General features: G+C 46.0%; 1 protein-coding gene across 1 annotated transcript in view; it reads right to left on the bottom strand.

Moving 5' to 3' along the window:
* LOC133131309 (receptor-type tyrosine-protein phosphatase delta-like) overlaps positions 1-13,268 on the bottom strand; it is a 391,331-nt gene that overhangs the window by 45,765 nt on the left and 332,298 nt on the right. Inside the window, exons 20-27 of the mRNA XM_061246612.1 lie at positions 11,638-11,943; positions 10,590-10,783; positions 9,496-9,522; positions 8,425-8,542; positions 6,827-7,414; positions 6,306-6,406; positions 5,629-5,885; positions 3,440-3,530 (exon numbers count right to left, since the gene is read on the bottom strand). Of these exons, the coding sequence (XP_061102596.1) occupies positions 3,440-3,530; positions 5,629-5,885; positions 6,306-6,406; positions 6,827-7,414; positions 8,425-8,542; positions 9,496-9,522; positions 10,590-10,783; positions 11,638-11,943 (1,682 nt within the window). The remainder of the gene's footprint in view (positions 1-3,439; positions 3,531-5,628; positions 5,886-6,305; positions 6,407-6,826; positions 7,415-8,424; positions 8,543-9,495; positions 9,523-10,589; positions 10,784-11,637; positions 11,944-13,268) is intronic.

Raw genomic sequence — 13,268 nt, 5'->3', positions numbered from 1 at the left:
TGGCAACAATTTAGCATCAAGCTAATGTAGGCCCAAACATGGCAAGTCCCTTAGGCGTTCACCACAATGCCAGGACAACACAATATCAAAAACCGCCTGGTATAAAAGGGGATAACAGACTGTATGTGCATTAATGCGGTTTATAAACCCAAACACATGATGACTAGATTATCAGTATATGTATATATACAGGGGTGGCCTGTAGCGTAGTGATTAAGGTAAATGACTGGGAGATGCAAGGTTGGTGGTTCTAATCCTGGTGTAGCCACAATAAGATCTGCCCTTGAGCAAGGCCCTTAACCCTGCATTGCTCCAGGGGAGGATTGTCTCCTGCTTAGTCTAATCAACTGTACGTCGCTCTGGATAAGAGCGTCTGCCAAATGCCAATAATGTAATGTATACTATTAGATTAGAATAGATAATTTATTAAACAATTCATCGTAATTGAATGAGGATAATATTTTCCATTCATTAAAAATGTACAGGCTGAGTATTAATTTAAAAATGTACAGCAGGCATGTATGACTACACAGTACAGAGCAGCTGGGTAGCAGCTTGCTTTTCACTTTCAGTGTCGAGAAAAATGAAAGAACAGTGCATTTACATATTTAAACATTATGAATGATGATTATTATATATCATATCTGGTACAGAATCTAACTACTGGCATATGTCATTAAGACTTACAGAAATAACACATACATCATCAACAGGGCCATGTTACATGGTCTCAAAGCTGTAAATATAGCATTAGGTGAGATTTAAATAATTCCTAAAACCTGTACAAAGCGCCTTTGGCGATGAAAGGCTTAGCTCCTCTGCTGGCTTTGGAGTAAAGTAAAGAGGCACATGTCTAATAAAAGCATAAATCATATTTCCTGCCTTTGCAGCTCAACTCACTGCCCTTGGGAAAACTTTGAAAGGTAAGAGCAAATATTGACAAACACATAAATTCTGAGGGGGAGCGCGTGACCATCAATCTCACTTTGACACGAGCCTGAACAGCCCCACCAGCAGGACCGCTGCTACGCGCTCATTCCACCCTGGAGGACAGAAGATCTATTCTCACTCTTCTGACAGAAGGAGGGGAACTTCTGAAACCTGTATCTTCAATGATGACGATTATTATTATCATTATTGTTATTATTATTATTATTATTATTATTATTATTATGAATAGTAGTAGTGGTAGTAGTAGTAGTAATAGCAGCGGTAGTCAAATCAATATTTGTAGCATTATTAATACTGCATTGCTCTGGATTCAAACTCTTGATTCAGATATGTTTTTGTATTTTACTGATTATTTGCTTGTCCTAATGTTTCATATATTGATATTTATGATAATTGGTACACATTTAATATTCATGATAATTGGTACTCATTTAAAAAAAAAATCTGAACATACAGTATACACTCAGTAAGCACTTAATTGGGTAGATCTGTACACCAGCTTGTTAATGCAAATAATTAATCAGCCAATCATGAGGCAGATGTGGCCATGAGGTTCAGCAGTTTTTCAGACCAAATGTCAGAATGGGGAAGAAATGTGATCTAAGTGACTTTGACCGTGGAATGATTAATGGTGCCAGACAGGGTGGTTTGAGTATCTCTGAAATTTCTGATCTCCTGGGATTTTAATGCACACCAGTCTCCAGAGTTTGCAGAGAAACAAAAAAAACAAAAAAACAAGTGAGCAGCAGTTCTGCAGACAGAAATGCCTTGTTAGAGGAGAGAGGTCAGGGGAGAAGGGCCCGACTGGTCAAAGCTGACAGGAAGGTGACAGTAACAGAAATAACCACACAAATAACAACACATTACGACAGTGGTATGCAGAAGAGCATCTTTCAATACACAACACGTCAAACATTTAAGTGGATAGGACACAGCAGCAGAAGACCAATAAGTCAAAAAAAGAAGTCTAATTAATACCTAATAAAGTGCTTAGTGAGTGTACATGAACACAAAAAAACCCCACAGAAATAATGATGAAAAAAAACGAATGATAAATTACTTCCATTCCGCATGCTATTGTGCTACTGCAGGTGTAATTAATGTGGTTTTTATTAGTGGCACTGAAGAAAGCACCTTCCAGCAAGAGCTATCTAAATATCAGGAGATATCAGCACTTGAAACATGTTCAGCATTAACGCGTTACACTCATTAACATTAAGTGAGCAGAGGCTTGTTAAAGCTCCACTCTTTGCGTCTGTAGCAGATTAGCCACTTCAGGTGCCATTGTCCGTGTGGCCCACACACACATTGTTATGGGAAAGGGAGGCTTTTCTGAAAAGCGGCCCTGCGTTATGAAGATAACATACATAAATAATTGTTTGGGGCATCGTAAACGGGCCTAGGTAATGAAACACTATTGTCTACTGTATGTAAATTTGGAGATATGACCATCATTGAAGAACACAGGGCTTCCCTTCACATATTAATTGAGACATACCCAATAAGCACAGGTGACAATGTTTTGGATATTAATTTTGCAAATGAAAGAAAAAAAAAAAAAAGTACATGCTTTAACTCAGATAAGGAAAGGATCAAATGTATGTGCTTGGCAGTTTTATATGCAAGATGACAAGATGAGACTAAACAAGGATCATAAAGTAGGAAAGTAAATAGGTGACCCACAGGATCACGGTGTCTGTCTCGCCATGGGTGCACAGTAATATGGGACTGTAACAGTGAGTCTATCCACGCATCGCGTGAACGCCGTCATACAGCCCCATCCAGACGTGTGGGCGGAGACTGGTCGACTGGAGGATCCCGATTGGGTGCACAGGGTTCAAGGAGTTCATGGGATTCATGTTCACTCACAAATCCCCCCCCTCGGACTCTTGACACGCAGCCAAATCGAGAGGGTGTGCGCTGGTTTTGGGTTTCCAGCGCGTCGTACCGCGAGTACAGTATCGGTCGATTTAAAAAGATAAGCCAAAGGTAAACCGAACCGCCCGCCCATTGGGAGATTCCCTGATAGCTCGCACCAACATGTCGTCCGTGAACCCCCGTCATCTGCTCATATTCCATCGTATCCGACGGAATCAGCCTTTATCCTTATCATTGACATATGAATAAATGCTAAAGCAAAAGCCATCTTTCACCGAGACTGTTGCATTAAACCCAAACTGCTTGGGAAGACAAAACCTAAAATTATACATAATCTGGAGCTGTAGTTAAGGAGAGATGTTGACAGAGGGCAGGCGATAGACAGAGAGACAGGCGGGTCTTGCCGCTATTGTGTAATAGTGTCTGTTACCGTTATGGATCTGACACCTTGCTGTTGTTGTTAAGTTTGGAATGTGGTCACCGTTTCCATGTGAACAGACCCCCCCCCCCCTCCCTCCAACAGGTAATAATACCTGCCGATGTGTATTAACCGTGACCTGATTTCCCCTCCGACACAGAATAAGGCTGTGAAAGATCTCATGCTACGCACCTCCTCCAAGTTCATCTCATCCGGGCTGTCCCAGGGCTTCGAGAACTTTCCGGCGCGTTTCTTCAAAGGCACCACCACCACGTAGTACCCCCTGTACACACGCAAGGCAGAGGCACACAGCCGTCAAACGACCTGCAGAAGCCAGCTCATTCCCTCTCACGCGGTTAAGAGCAACAGGCCATTTCTGTACAGACATTACACACACTCAGTGAGCACTTTATTAGGTAGGCCTTTTTCACCAGCTTGTTAATGCAAATATTTAATCAGCCAATCATGAGGCAGCTAAAAGCATGCAGACATGGTCAAGAGGTTCAGCTGCTTTTCAGACCAAATGTCAGAATGGGGAAGAGGATGGCCAGACTTGTCAAAGCTGACAGGAAGGTGACAGTAACGCAAATAACCACACATTACAGTGTATTTATTAATCCAGTTGTATTAATACCTAAGTGCTCACTGAGTGTACATTACATTTCTGCCATTTAGAAGATAATCTGCTGAAGAGCAACTTACACTTTTTATATTGTTACATACTGTAGTATCAATGTACACAGCTGGGTATATACAGCACTAGAGCAGTTCAGGATAAGGGATATTCACTGAAGGGTTCAATGGCTGTGTCCCGACTGGGATTCAAACCTGCATCCTTTTGGTCAGAAGCCCATTTATCTCTTTATTATGTACTCTGTAAGAGCTGATTTAACACATAAGATGTTACTGTGTGGCAGAACTCCAGACCTTGTCTGTCCATTCTTTACACTGGCCATGCGAACGCACATGTAAACACTTCCATTCTTGTTGGCAAGGGTGCACAAAGCTTGACTGCATGTGATTGTTGTTTTTCAACCCAGACTAGAGAGAGGTTATCTATGGTGTTAGCTCTGCATTCCCTCTGACATTCACACAGTTTTAATAATTAATGACTTTGCAACAGAGTGACAGAAAAAAATATTTTTTCTCATGCATAAAAACCATGTATTTTCCTCGGCTGAAATGCTTACAGTGTTAGCCGGCCGTCTTGGTTAAAGCAGTAAAAAACAGTGGCCGAATTTAATAAAGAAAATGCTGGAATTCAATTAGATGCAAGTAAACTGACTAGATGAAATCAGACGATTGAGATGTAGAGTTTACGATACACGTGACGGTATGCGAATGAGCTGACGTCGGGGCGCGGGCGCGTAGAAGATCAGATTTCGCCGGACGGTTTTTGCGGAGAGAGGGTACAGTCAGAGGCCGGGGGGACTGCAGGGCGCTGGCAGCACTGTTCAGTGCCTCAGGCCTCAGCAAAAGGGGACTACAAACACCCGCAGCATGGGGTATGGGCGGGCCCGTTCCTATGGAAACTGGGAACTCGTATAGCTGGTCGACGGGACCGTGTCAGGGAGTCAACCGAGCTGGAAACATTTAACATTAACGTAGAATTACGCGTCTGGGTGTGTTCCTGTGTGTGTGAGCGTGTGTGAGTGTGTGTGCGCACGCATTTGTGTGCGAGTGTGAGCAGACGTGTCTATGTGTGCGTTGTGTGTGTGTGTGTGTGTGTGTATGCGTGACTTTAATTCATTATAATTAAATTGTTCCATGTGGATTTTTCGCTGAGTTATAATCAGTGAATTCTGGTGATCAGTGAATTTAACTAGGAGGAATTAGCCACCTCGGAGAAAGCTGACGTTTTAAGAGGATTTCGGCGCAGCCGAGCCGTGCGATAATAATGGTTCCTCCGGCGTTTCCCCATCCCGGCGGACGCAGTGTCGATGGTACAGTCAGTCAGTCAGTGTGGCGGGGTAATGGGGGCTTAATTAGTACAGCCTAGCGGGGGCGGCGATGCTCTGGCCTCCAGGCGGGGGGGGGGGGGGAGATGAAAACGCCGCACGGTTTCCGCAGCGCTGATTGGAGCGGCAGAATACCGCCGATCTGGGGCTAGTGCAGGTGGCTTTTAATAACCCACTCCACAGCCCGGTCGTGTGGAGCTTAATACAGCACGAGGGGGAAAGGGCCTCGTCTCCAACTGTTGAGCCTCAGACAAGCCGAAAACAAGCCGCCGGGTAAACAAACACATTTGGATAAACACCCCCGGCGACAAAACGATACAAACTAACGGAAGAAATGCGGAAAGACGGCATTAAGCGGCCGCTTCCTCTCGGGCCTGCCGGCCGGCCCTGATGAACGAGACGAAGATCCTCGACCCGACTCACTTGACTTTCTCTGTGGTCTTGACGACGGGGAGCTCCACGGTGACCATGCCGTCGGACTTGGTCTTGCTGATCAGGTAGGGCTTGGTGCGCAGGATGTCCGGGGCCGTCATGGTGCTCACGCGGTGCTGGAGGCCGCCGGCGCTGTTCCCGCGGTTGGTCAGCAGGAAGGAGTACTGCGTCTCGGGCTGCAGGTTCACTATCAGCTTCTGCGTCAGCTTCCCATCCACCTCTACGCTCTGCCCGTTGTCATAGAGTATCTACGGTACGGGAAATAGGCCTGTATGACTTACATACCGTATGACTGACTGACATACCGTATGACTGACTTACACACCGTATGACTGACTTACATACTGTATGATGGACTTACATATTGTGCATACAACTACTGTTTGTTTTTGGAGATATGACACCAAACATGTGATTAGAATGTTCTCAACTCTAATGTTGAACAATAATTACAGGTAATTAAAAGCTTTGGTATTCTAGAACAATGACTTTCAAAAAACATTCCACAAACACCAAATCCAAAAACCTGGTCTATGGAATGGGTACATGGAAGTACAAATAATAATTTAAGCCATTTCTACTTGCAATTTATCAGTGTAAATATTCCGTGATCTGTGATGACAATCGATTGTGTGAGATGATGATTAGTTAAATGCAGGAGCCCTTACCGTGAAAGGCTGGGATGGGTTATAGTTTTCACGGGTCTCCCACGTGAGAAGAACCGAGGTCTTCATTGCTGCTTTCACGCGGAAATTTTTTGCAAACACTGCTAAAAAACAAGCAGTGCAGATGATTTAGACACATCGCTGTCACACCGTGTTACCCTGAACCCTAAAACTGCTGCCACCCAACGTCACCTCCAACGCTGAACACACAACACAGACTGATGCCTTACCTGCAGGTCCTCTAACCCACTCCTATACCGGTTTCTCCGTATGACTCAACCGGACTATTGCAATACTCGCACCTTACCTTATGTTAACGAAGTGCAGGCTTTTACCGGCGTTTTTTACCGGCGTTAACTGAACTGAGAGCAGAAAGGAGGGGTACCGTATGGTACCTTCGGTTGGGCGTACCTCTAACTATTCTCTCAGCTGCGTTAAAAACAATGCTGTCGCCCCATTTTTCTCCCCTCTCTCTCTCTCTCTCTCTCTCTCTCCTGCGGAGGCCGGAAGGGGAGGGATCCTACCTTGATCCAGCGGTTGTGTCCTGAACCGAACCGCGGGGCTATAGGGGCCCGGGCCCTTGCTGGTAAACGCGCACATTTTAACATGGTAAGCGGTGTCGGGTTTAAGGCTGTGCAGGGTGGCGGAGGACTCGGGGGAGGAGATGAGGAGTTCGGAGGGCCCCCCGGGGGCGTCCGCGTCCTCGTACTGCAGGGCGTATTTCACGATGGCGCCGTTCCGCTCGGAGAGAGCCGGGGGCTCCCAGGAGACCCGCGCGGAGGTGGGGGCGGGGGCCTCGGCCGCCACGTTTCGGGGGTACCCGCTGGGCGCCTCCTCCGGGGTGGAGATCTCCTTCACCGCCTCCTCTCCGAAGCCGGCCCGGTTGCGGGCGGACAGACGCAGCACGTACAGCGCCCCCCGGTGGATGTCCCGGGTGGTGAAGTGCGTCTCGCCCGGAGGGAACTCCAGCACGGTGGGGGGCTCCGCGTCTGTGCGGCCGAAAGTCAGACGGTAGCCCAGCAGGGGGCCGAAGGTGTTGGTGGGGGGGTACCACTGGATGTGGGACGTTCCCATGTTGGTGGAGCTGAACATGAGGGTGGGCTTTTCAGGCACTGGAAAAGACGGACACGGTTTGATATTGTTAACGACTAATAATTACCACAGTCAGAGCCAGGGCATAAACAGAGAAAATTCAAGCACACTACATGATTAAAATGTTCCACTCAGGTAGAATGTAATCAACATGTTAGCAGTTCATTACAATATGTTCTGTTTTATAGCTTATGCAACCAGCTTTAAAATGTTAATCTGGGGGGGGGGGGGGATCACATGATTATATCTGAATCCTGCCCCCTGAGTAATTTTACCCCTCTGCCCACTGAAAGCAGTGATTGAATTACAACTGCTCTCAGCCAATGGCCTGAGAGCTAGAGGACCATGAGTTACATGCCATTTTACCGTCCGAGAAAGCACTGTGCTTTGCATTCCTTTGCAATCCGGATCCAGAGTGAGGTACAGGATTGGAGCACATCAGTATAACTCTAAGGAATAACAAAATTACCAGCTAACCCAGAAAATATGGATGTCCTATTAACAATCAGTAAGTGCAGTACCCTGGGGGGTACCATGGAAATCTTGGCCCTGTGCAAATGCAGTCTCAGTAGGGCCTTGACTTCTTCCTGTCCAGTTTTTAACCCTCACTTAGGGCCTGGGTAGCCCCCCCTCACTGTGAGGACTGATATAAAACCAGACACAGCTCCTTCGGTGATGAGCTCCTTCAGAGATGAGGGCGGCCTGTAGCGTAGTGGTTAAGGTAAATGACTGGGACACGCAAGGTCAGTGGTTCTAATCCCAGTGTAGCCACAATTAGATCCGCACAGCCGTTGGGCCCTTGAGCAAGGCCCTTAACCCTGCATTGCTCCAGGGGAGGATTGTCTCCTGCTTAGTGTAATCAACTGTACGTCGCTCTGGATAAGAGCGTCTGCCAAATGCCAATAATGTAATGTAGTGTGATGATTAGGACAGTACACTGTGCCCTACATGTCTCTGAGAAGCCGCGTGTTCAGTGAAGCCCCGGAGACCGGGTGTTTGGCGGTGTTTGGGGGTGCAGCGGGCAGCGTACCGGCGGCGGTGGTGGAGATGAGTTTGGGTTTGCTCCGCGCACCGTCTCCTTTAGTGGTGTACGCCCCGACAGCCACGGAATAGGTGGTATCGGCCTGGAGGCCAGAAATAAGCAGCTCCTGCAGAGGGAGGGAACCGTTTAGAGACTCCAGGCTTTTCACTCAAAATAAGTCAATCTCAACCAGTATATTCAGACTATCACTTTTTTATTAAAAATTTTTTTTTATATATATATTGCCACAGTTTGACTAATTTCACTATTTGCCAACGGGGTAACACAATTTAATTTGTCAAGCAAACAGTAACTCATTTTTTCTCAGAAAAAAAAAAAAAAAAAAGACTTATTTTAAGACTAAAACACTGGGACAGCACAGCCTAAGACTGAAGTTGGAGTAGTTCTGCAGAGCCAATCAGATGCTCTTCTTAAGGAATAAAAATTCAGAGAGACGTTCAAACTGCTCGGAGGGCAGTTCCCATAGTCCCTTCTGCGCATTACACAAAAAAACAGAGGGAAAGAAAATCTCAGATAAACAAGTTCAGCATTTAGTCAATGCTTCAGAATATTAAATATTTGTCCCAGATAGACGTGAGGGCTGCTGTGTTGTGTGCAAGCCAGAACGCGCAGAGACAACGGCTGCTGAGAGCCCTCCAGATCAGGGGCCCGTGCAATCAGAAGATCGACTTGACTGATAATGAGCACCTGATTCAGTGATGGGGTGCTGACGGCCCCCCCTCCAAACGGTGAGAACGCGTTCTGATTGGCCCTGCTTCGGCTGACCCACTTTCTGACGCGTCTCTAAGTTACGCAATTTTAGAAAAAGTAGATTAAAAAGCCTTGTTAATTGAAACCAATGTTGAGCTGCCCATTAGGAGGCACTACTTAAGTAATAGAACTGTCGCAGAAGTGCAACAAAATGCAACACAAATGTGACAGAAATTAAGAAATAGCAGTGGCAGTTATTGCGATACAACACTGAGGCTAGGACATAAAAAAATGCTACGGATTCTGGGAATGCTAATTGTGATGAGTGACAAAGTCATACTTTGTGTAGATGTGCAAACATATACTCACATGTTCAGCTGAATCATCATACTCCCACTGGTTAAGAATGAAAGGATGGAGAGAGAGAGAGAGAGAGAGAAACAGAGCACAACAAAAACATTAAAAGCAGGAAAATTACAGCGTGCGTACTGTGTTGTCAAAATGTTTATGTGCTGCGAAAAAAACATGTTCACATATTGCTTTGTTTTCCTTCTTTGAAGCAATTAAAATGTCATTTTAATTGCTTAACCTCCTCTGGCATTCAATCCTCATCTCCATGAAATGTAAACATCGCTCTCAAGATCTGAACACAGCATAGCTCAGGCTCAATATTTTATTGTCAAAACACTCCCATGAATCCCTGTAGTGGATTATAGACAGACGCTGAGAATAATAGTAAATAGTAAACTTCCCTGTGCGAGGAGAGTGAAGAGAGACAGGAGAGTGAGGGAGAGAGAGGAGGAGAATGAGGGAGAGAGAGGAGGAGAGTGAAGGAGGAGAGTGAAGGAGAGAGAGTGAGGAGAGTGAGGGAGAGAGAGTGAGGAGAGTGAGGGAGAGAGAGTGAGGAGAGTGAGGAGCAGGAGGAGGAGAGTGAGGAGTAGAGTGAGGGAGAGAGAGTGAGGAGAGTGAGGAGCAGGAGGAGGAGAGTGAGGGAGAGAGAGGAGCAGAGTGAGGAGGAGAGAGGAGGAGGAGAGTGAGGAGCAGAGTGAGGAGCAGAGTGAGGAGGAGGAGGAGGAGAGTGATGAGGAGAGTGAGGAGGAGAGTGATGGAGAGAGGAGGAGAGTGAAGGAGAGACAGGAGGAGAGTGAGGGAGAGAGGAGGAGAGTGAGGGAGAGATAGTGAGGAGAGTGAGGAGCAGGAGGAGGAGAGTGAGGGAGAGAGAGGAGGAGAGTGAAGAGAGAGAGGAGGAGAGTGAGGGAGAGAGGAGGAGAGTAAGGAGAGAGGAGGAGAGTGAGGAGAGTGAGGATAAGAGTGAGGAGGAGGAGGAGGAGGAGGAGGAGAGTGATGAGAGAGAGAGGAGAGTGAGGGAGAGTGAGGATAAGAGTGAGGAGGAGGAGGAGGAGGAGGAGAGTGATGAGCGGCAGGAGGAGAGTGATGAGCAGGAGCAGTGAGGAGGAGTTTACCTGCTCGTCGTCGATCAGGATGTCCTTGATGACGGGCTGGCCCGTGGGCTCCCCGTTGATCATGCGGACGTAATGCACCTGGTACCCCCTGATCTGTCCGTGCTGCTTGTAAGGGGGCGGCGAGCGCCACGTGACTTTAACTGACGTGGAGTTGACGGCCTCCACCTCAACTTTACGAGGGGGCCCACTGGGAACTACAGGGACACCATGGGATAAAAGAAAAGGTCAAGATTACAGAGATCGCCCCCTCCTGGCCACCTCCGAAAAGTCAAACTTTCTTGGGAAAAAAATTAACAGTAAAAATGTTGATATCACACGCATTGAATGACATCAATATATCAACAATGGCAAGGAAAAAAAAGAAGAAAAAAACCTTCAAAAAAGAGTTTAACCTTTGATCTGACATTTTAAAAGACAGTAAAAAAATGGTTTTAGTGGATTAAAAATATGGAGTAAAAATGTAACTGGTAAAAACTGTAAAAATGAATAAAAGCCAAACGAGAAAAGGCAAAAAGAGATGCTTTGATGATCAAAGCATCCTGAAAGAATTTGGCAATGAGTGTTTTAAAAATTTAATAAAAAAAATAAACCTTGTCAGAGGCCAAAAATGATTGCTTTCTTTACCCATTTCTCCCATTGAGAAATAACACGTCTTCTGTTAAGATGTAAAAAATATGAACAAAAACAAAAATACTGTTTTTCGGCGAACCCAACACCCAAAATGGCTGTTGAAAAAGAGAAGGGCCTGAATCATTCTGACACAAAAATTCAAACCGCTGGAATTTCGTTCAGAGCTGAAAAATGTTTGAAAGTTTTGTTAAAAAAAAAAAAAAAAACCCTCAGCTTTGAAAGTAAGAAGAGCGGCATTTGGCAGAGAGTGGAAAAAAGACGTGTAGGAGGGAGCCCGGGTTAGTGATCGGGGTTCAGGACGGAGTAAAAGCGGTTTGAGGAGGAATGGCGGTTAGAAGCAGGAGAGGCTGGGAAGCGGGAGGGTAGGCGGAAGACGGGCAGGCGCGGCGTACTGCAGGGGCCCGGGCTTGGAACATACCGTCCTCCTCAGTGCGGATGAGCAGGGGAAGGCTGGCGGGGCCTGGGCCCGCCTCCGTGTGGGCGCTCACTGCCAAGCTGTACTCGGTCCACTTCTCCAGGTCCTCCAGCAGTCGCTGGGAGCTTTCGGGAGGGACGTCCACGGTTTGGAGGGAGGACGAGTTCCCCCCCTCGGTGGCGGAGTACTGGACGGAGTACTTGGTGATAATCCCGTTCTGTAATTCCACTGGCGGGGGCAGCCAACTTACCAGAATGCTGGTGGAACTAGGGCTAGAGCATTTGACATCCTGGGGCGGTGCTGAGGGCTCTGATTGGAGGGATCGTGAGGAGGAGGAGGAGGGAGGGCGGGGTTTTTGATTTGATTAATTCCATTGGTGGTTTGTTTGATTTCGTTTGTTTTGGAGAAGGGTTGGGGAGCAGGTTGATCGGGGGTTTCGGGGATGATGGTGAAAGCAAACAAACAAACAAACAAACAAAATAAACAAAAGGGAAACAAAAAAACATGAAATGAAAACAAATTTACAAGAGACCAAAACCATGCTTTCAAACTAATTAAATGAAATTATGACTTGAAATCAAGGTGACAAAAGAGATGTAAAAAGAACAGCAAACACAGTGGAATGAGGGCGCCAGCGGATGGACGTTCTGACAGTAACATAAAGAGGAAAACACTGATCATGTTAGAAGTGAGGTGTCAAAATGAAACTTTCAAAACATAACCTACCTTTGTGACATTAAACATTGTCTCTATCGTTTCTCTTTCTACAATAAACACCTCCATGCCCCTTGTGAAAATGTTACAAACTTATGCAACCATACGGTTGCCTTTACAATATGTAATGACACGAAAACAGAAAATATAAAATAAAATTGTAAAATTATTGTCAAAATATTTATCCCGCTTATTATGCCCAAGCAATTACCACAAATCCAAAAATGAAACAAAGGTCGATGTGTCCACACTCTCTCGCAATAGGAAGTACTGTATGGCATACCAACCTTTCCGAAGCCTGTTGGATTGTGGTAAAAGCCTGAACGCACCTCGCCAAACAGTCACAGGACAAGACTGACTTTACAGAGTCCCCTCCGCACCATCACATGCAAATCAATGTCCAATAGCACAGCGTACTGAAATACCCATTTACCTACCATGGCCAATCACCTTGAGCTTCGACTGTATCTCATACTGCCCTGATCCTTACGCCAGACCTCAGGGTTATACTACAACACAAGCACTACTAAAAGCCTGGACTCAGCCATTTTAAACGCTAAACATTGAGTTAACATTGACCCCCAAACGGGCTTTTCATCACAGTCACTTCAGTGGGTTCATTTTGGTGTGTGCTGAAGTTAAAGGTTCAACAATAAATCACAATGTCGAAGATACGTTGGCTGAATCCAGGCAAGAGTCAGCGGCTACTTGGTTTTGAGGCCTGTGGACTGTGTTTCTGTATATTCTATGCATTTCTAAACTGAACAATTGCTGACTTGATGTACTCGTTTTTGTTTTATAACTCTGAGGTCTGTTGAGGTAAGAACTAATGTTGTTTCTGTTCAAGATGCATGCTTGTGTGTGAGCTTTCTTTTTCAGTCTTGTTTTGTTTTGCCCCCCAATAAATGTCCCCCCCATCT

This window comes from Conger conger, chromosome 6, assembly GCF_963514075.1.
Source record: "Conger conger chromosome 6, fConCon1.1, whole genome shotgun sequence".
NCBI lineage: Eukaryota > Metazoa > Chordata > Actinopteri > Anguilliformes > Congridae > Conger > Conger conger.
This window is presented reverse-complemented; position numbering and strand designations above follow the sequence as displayed.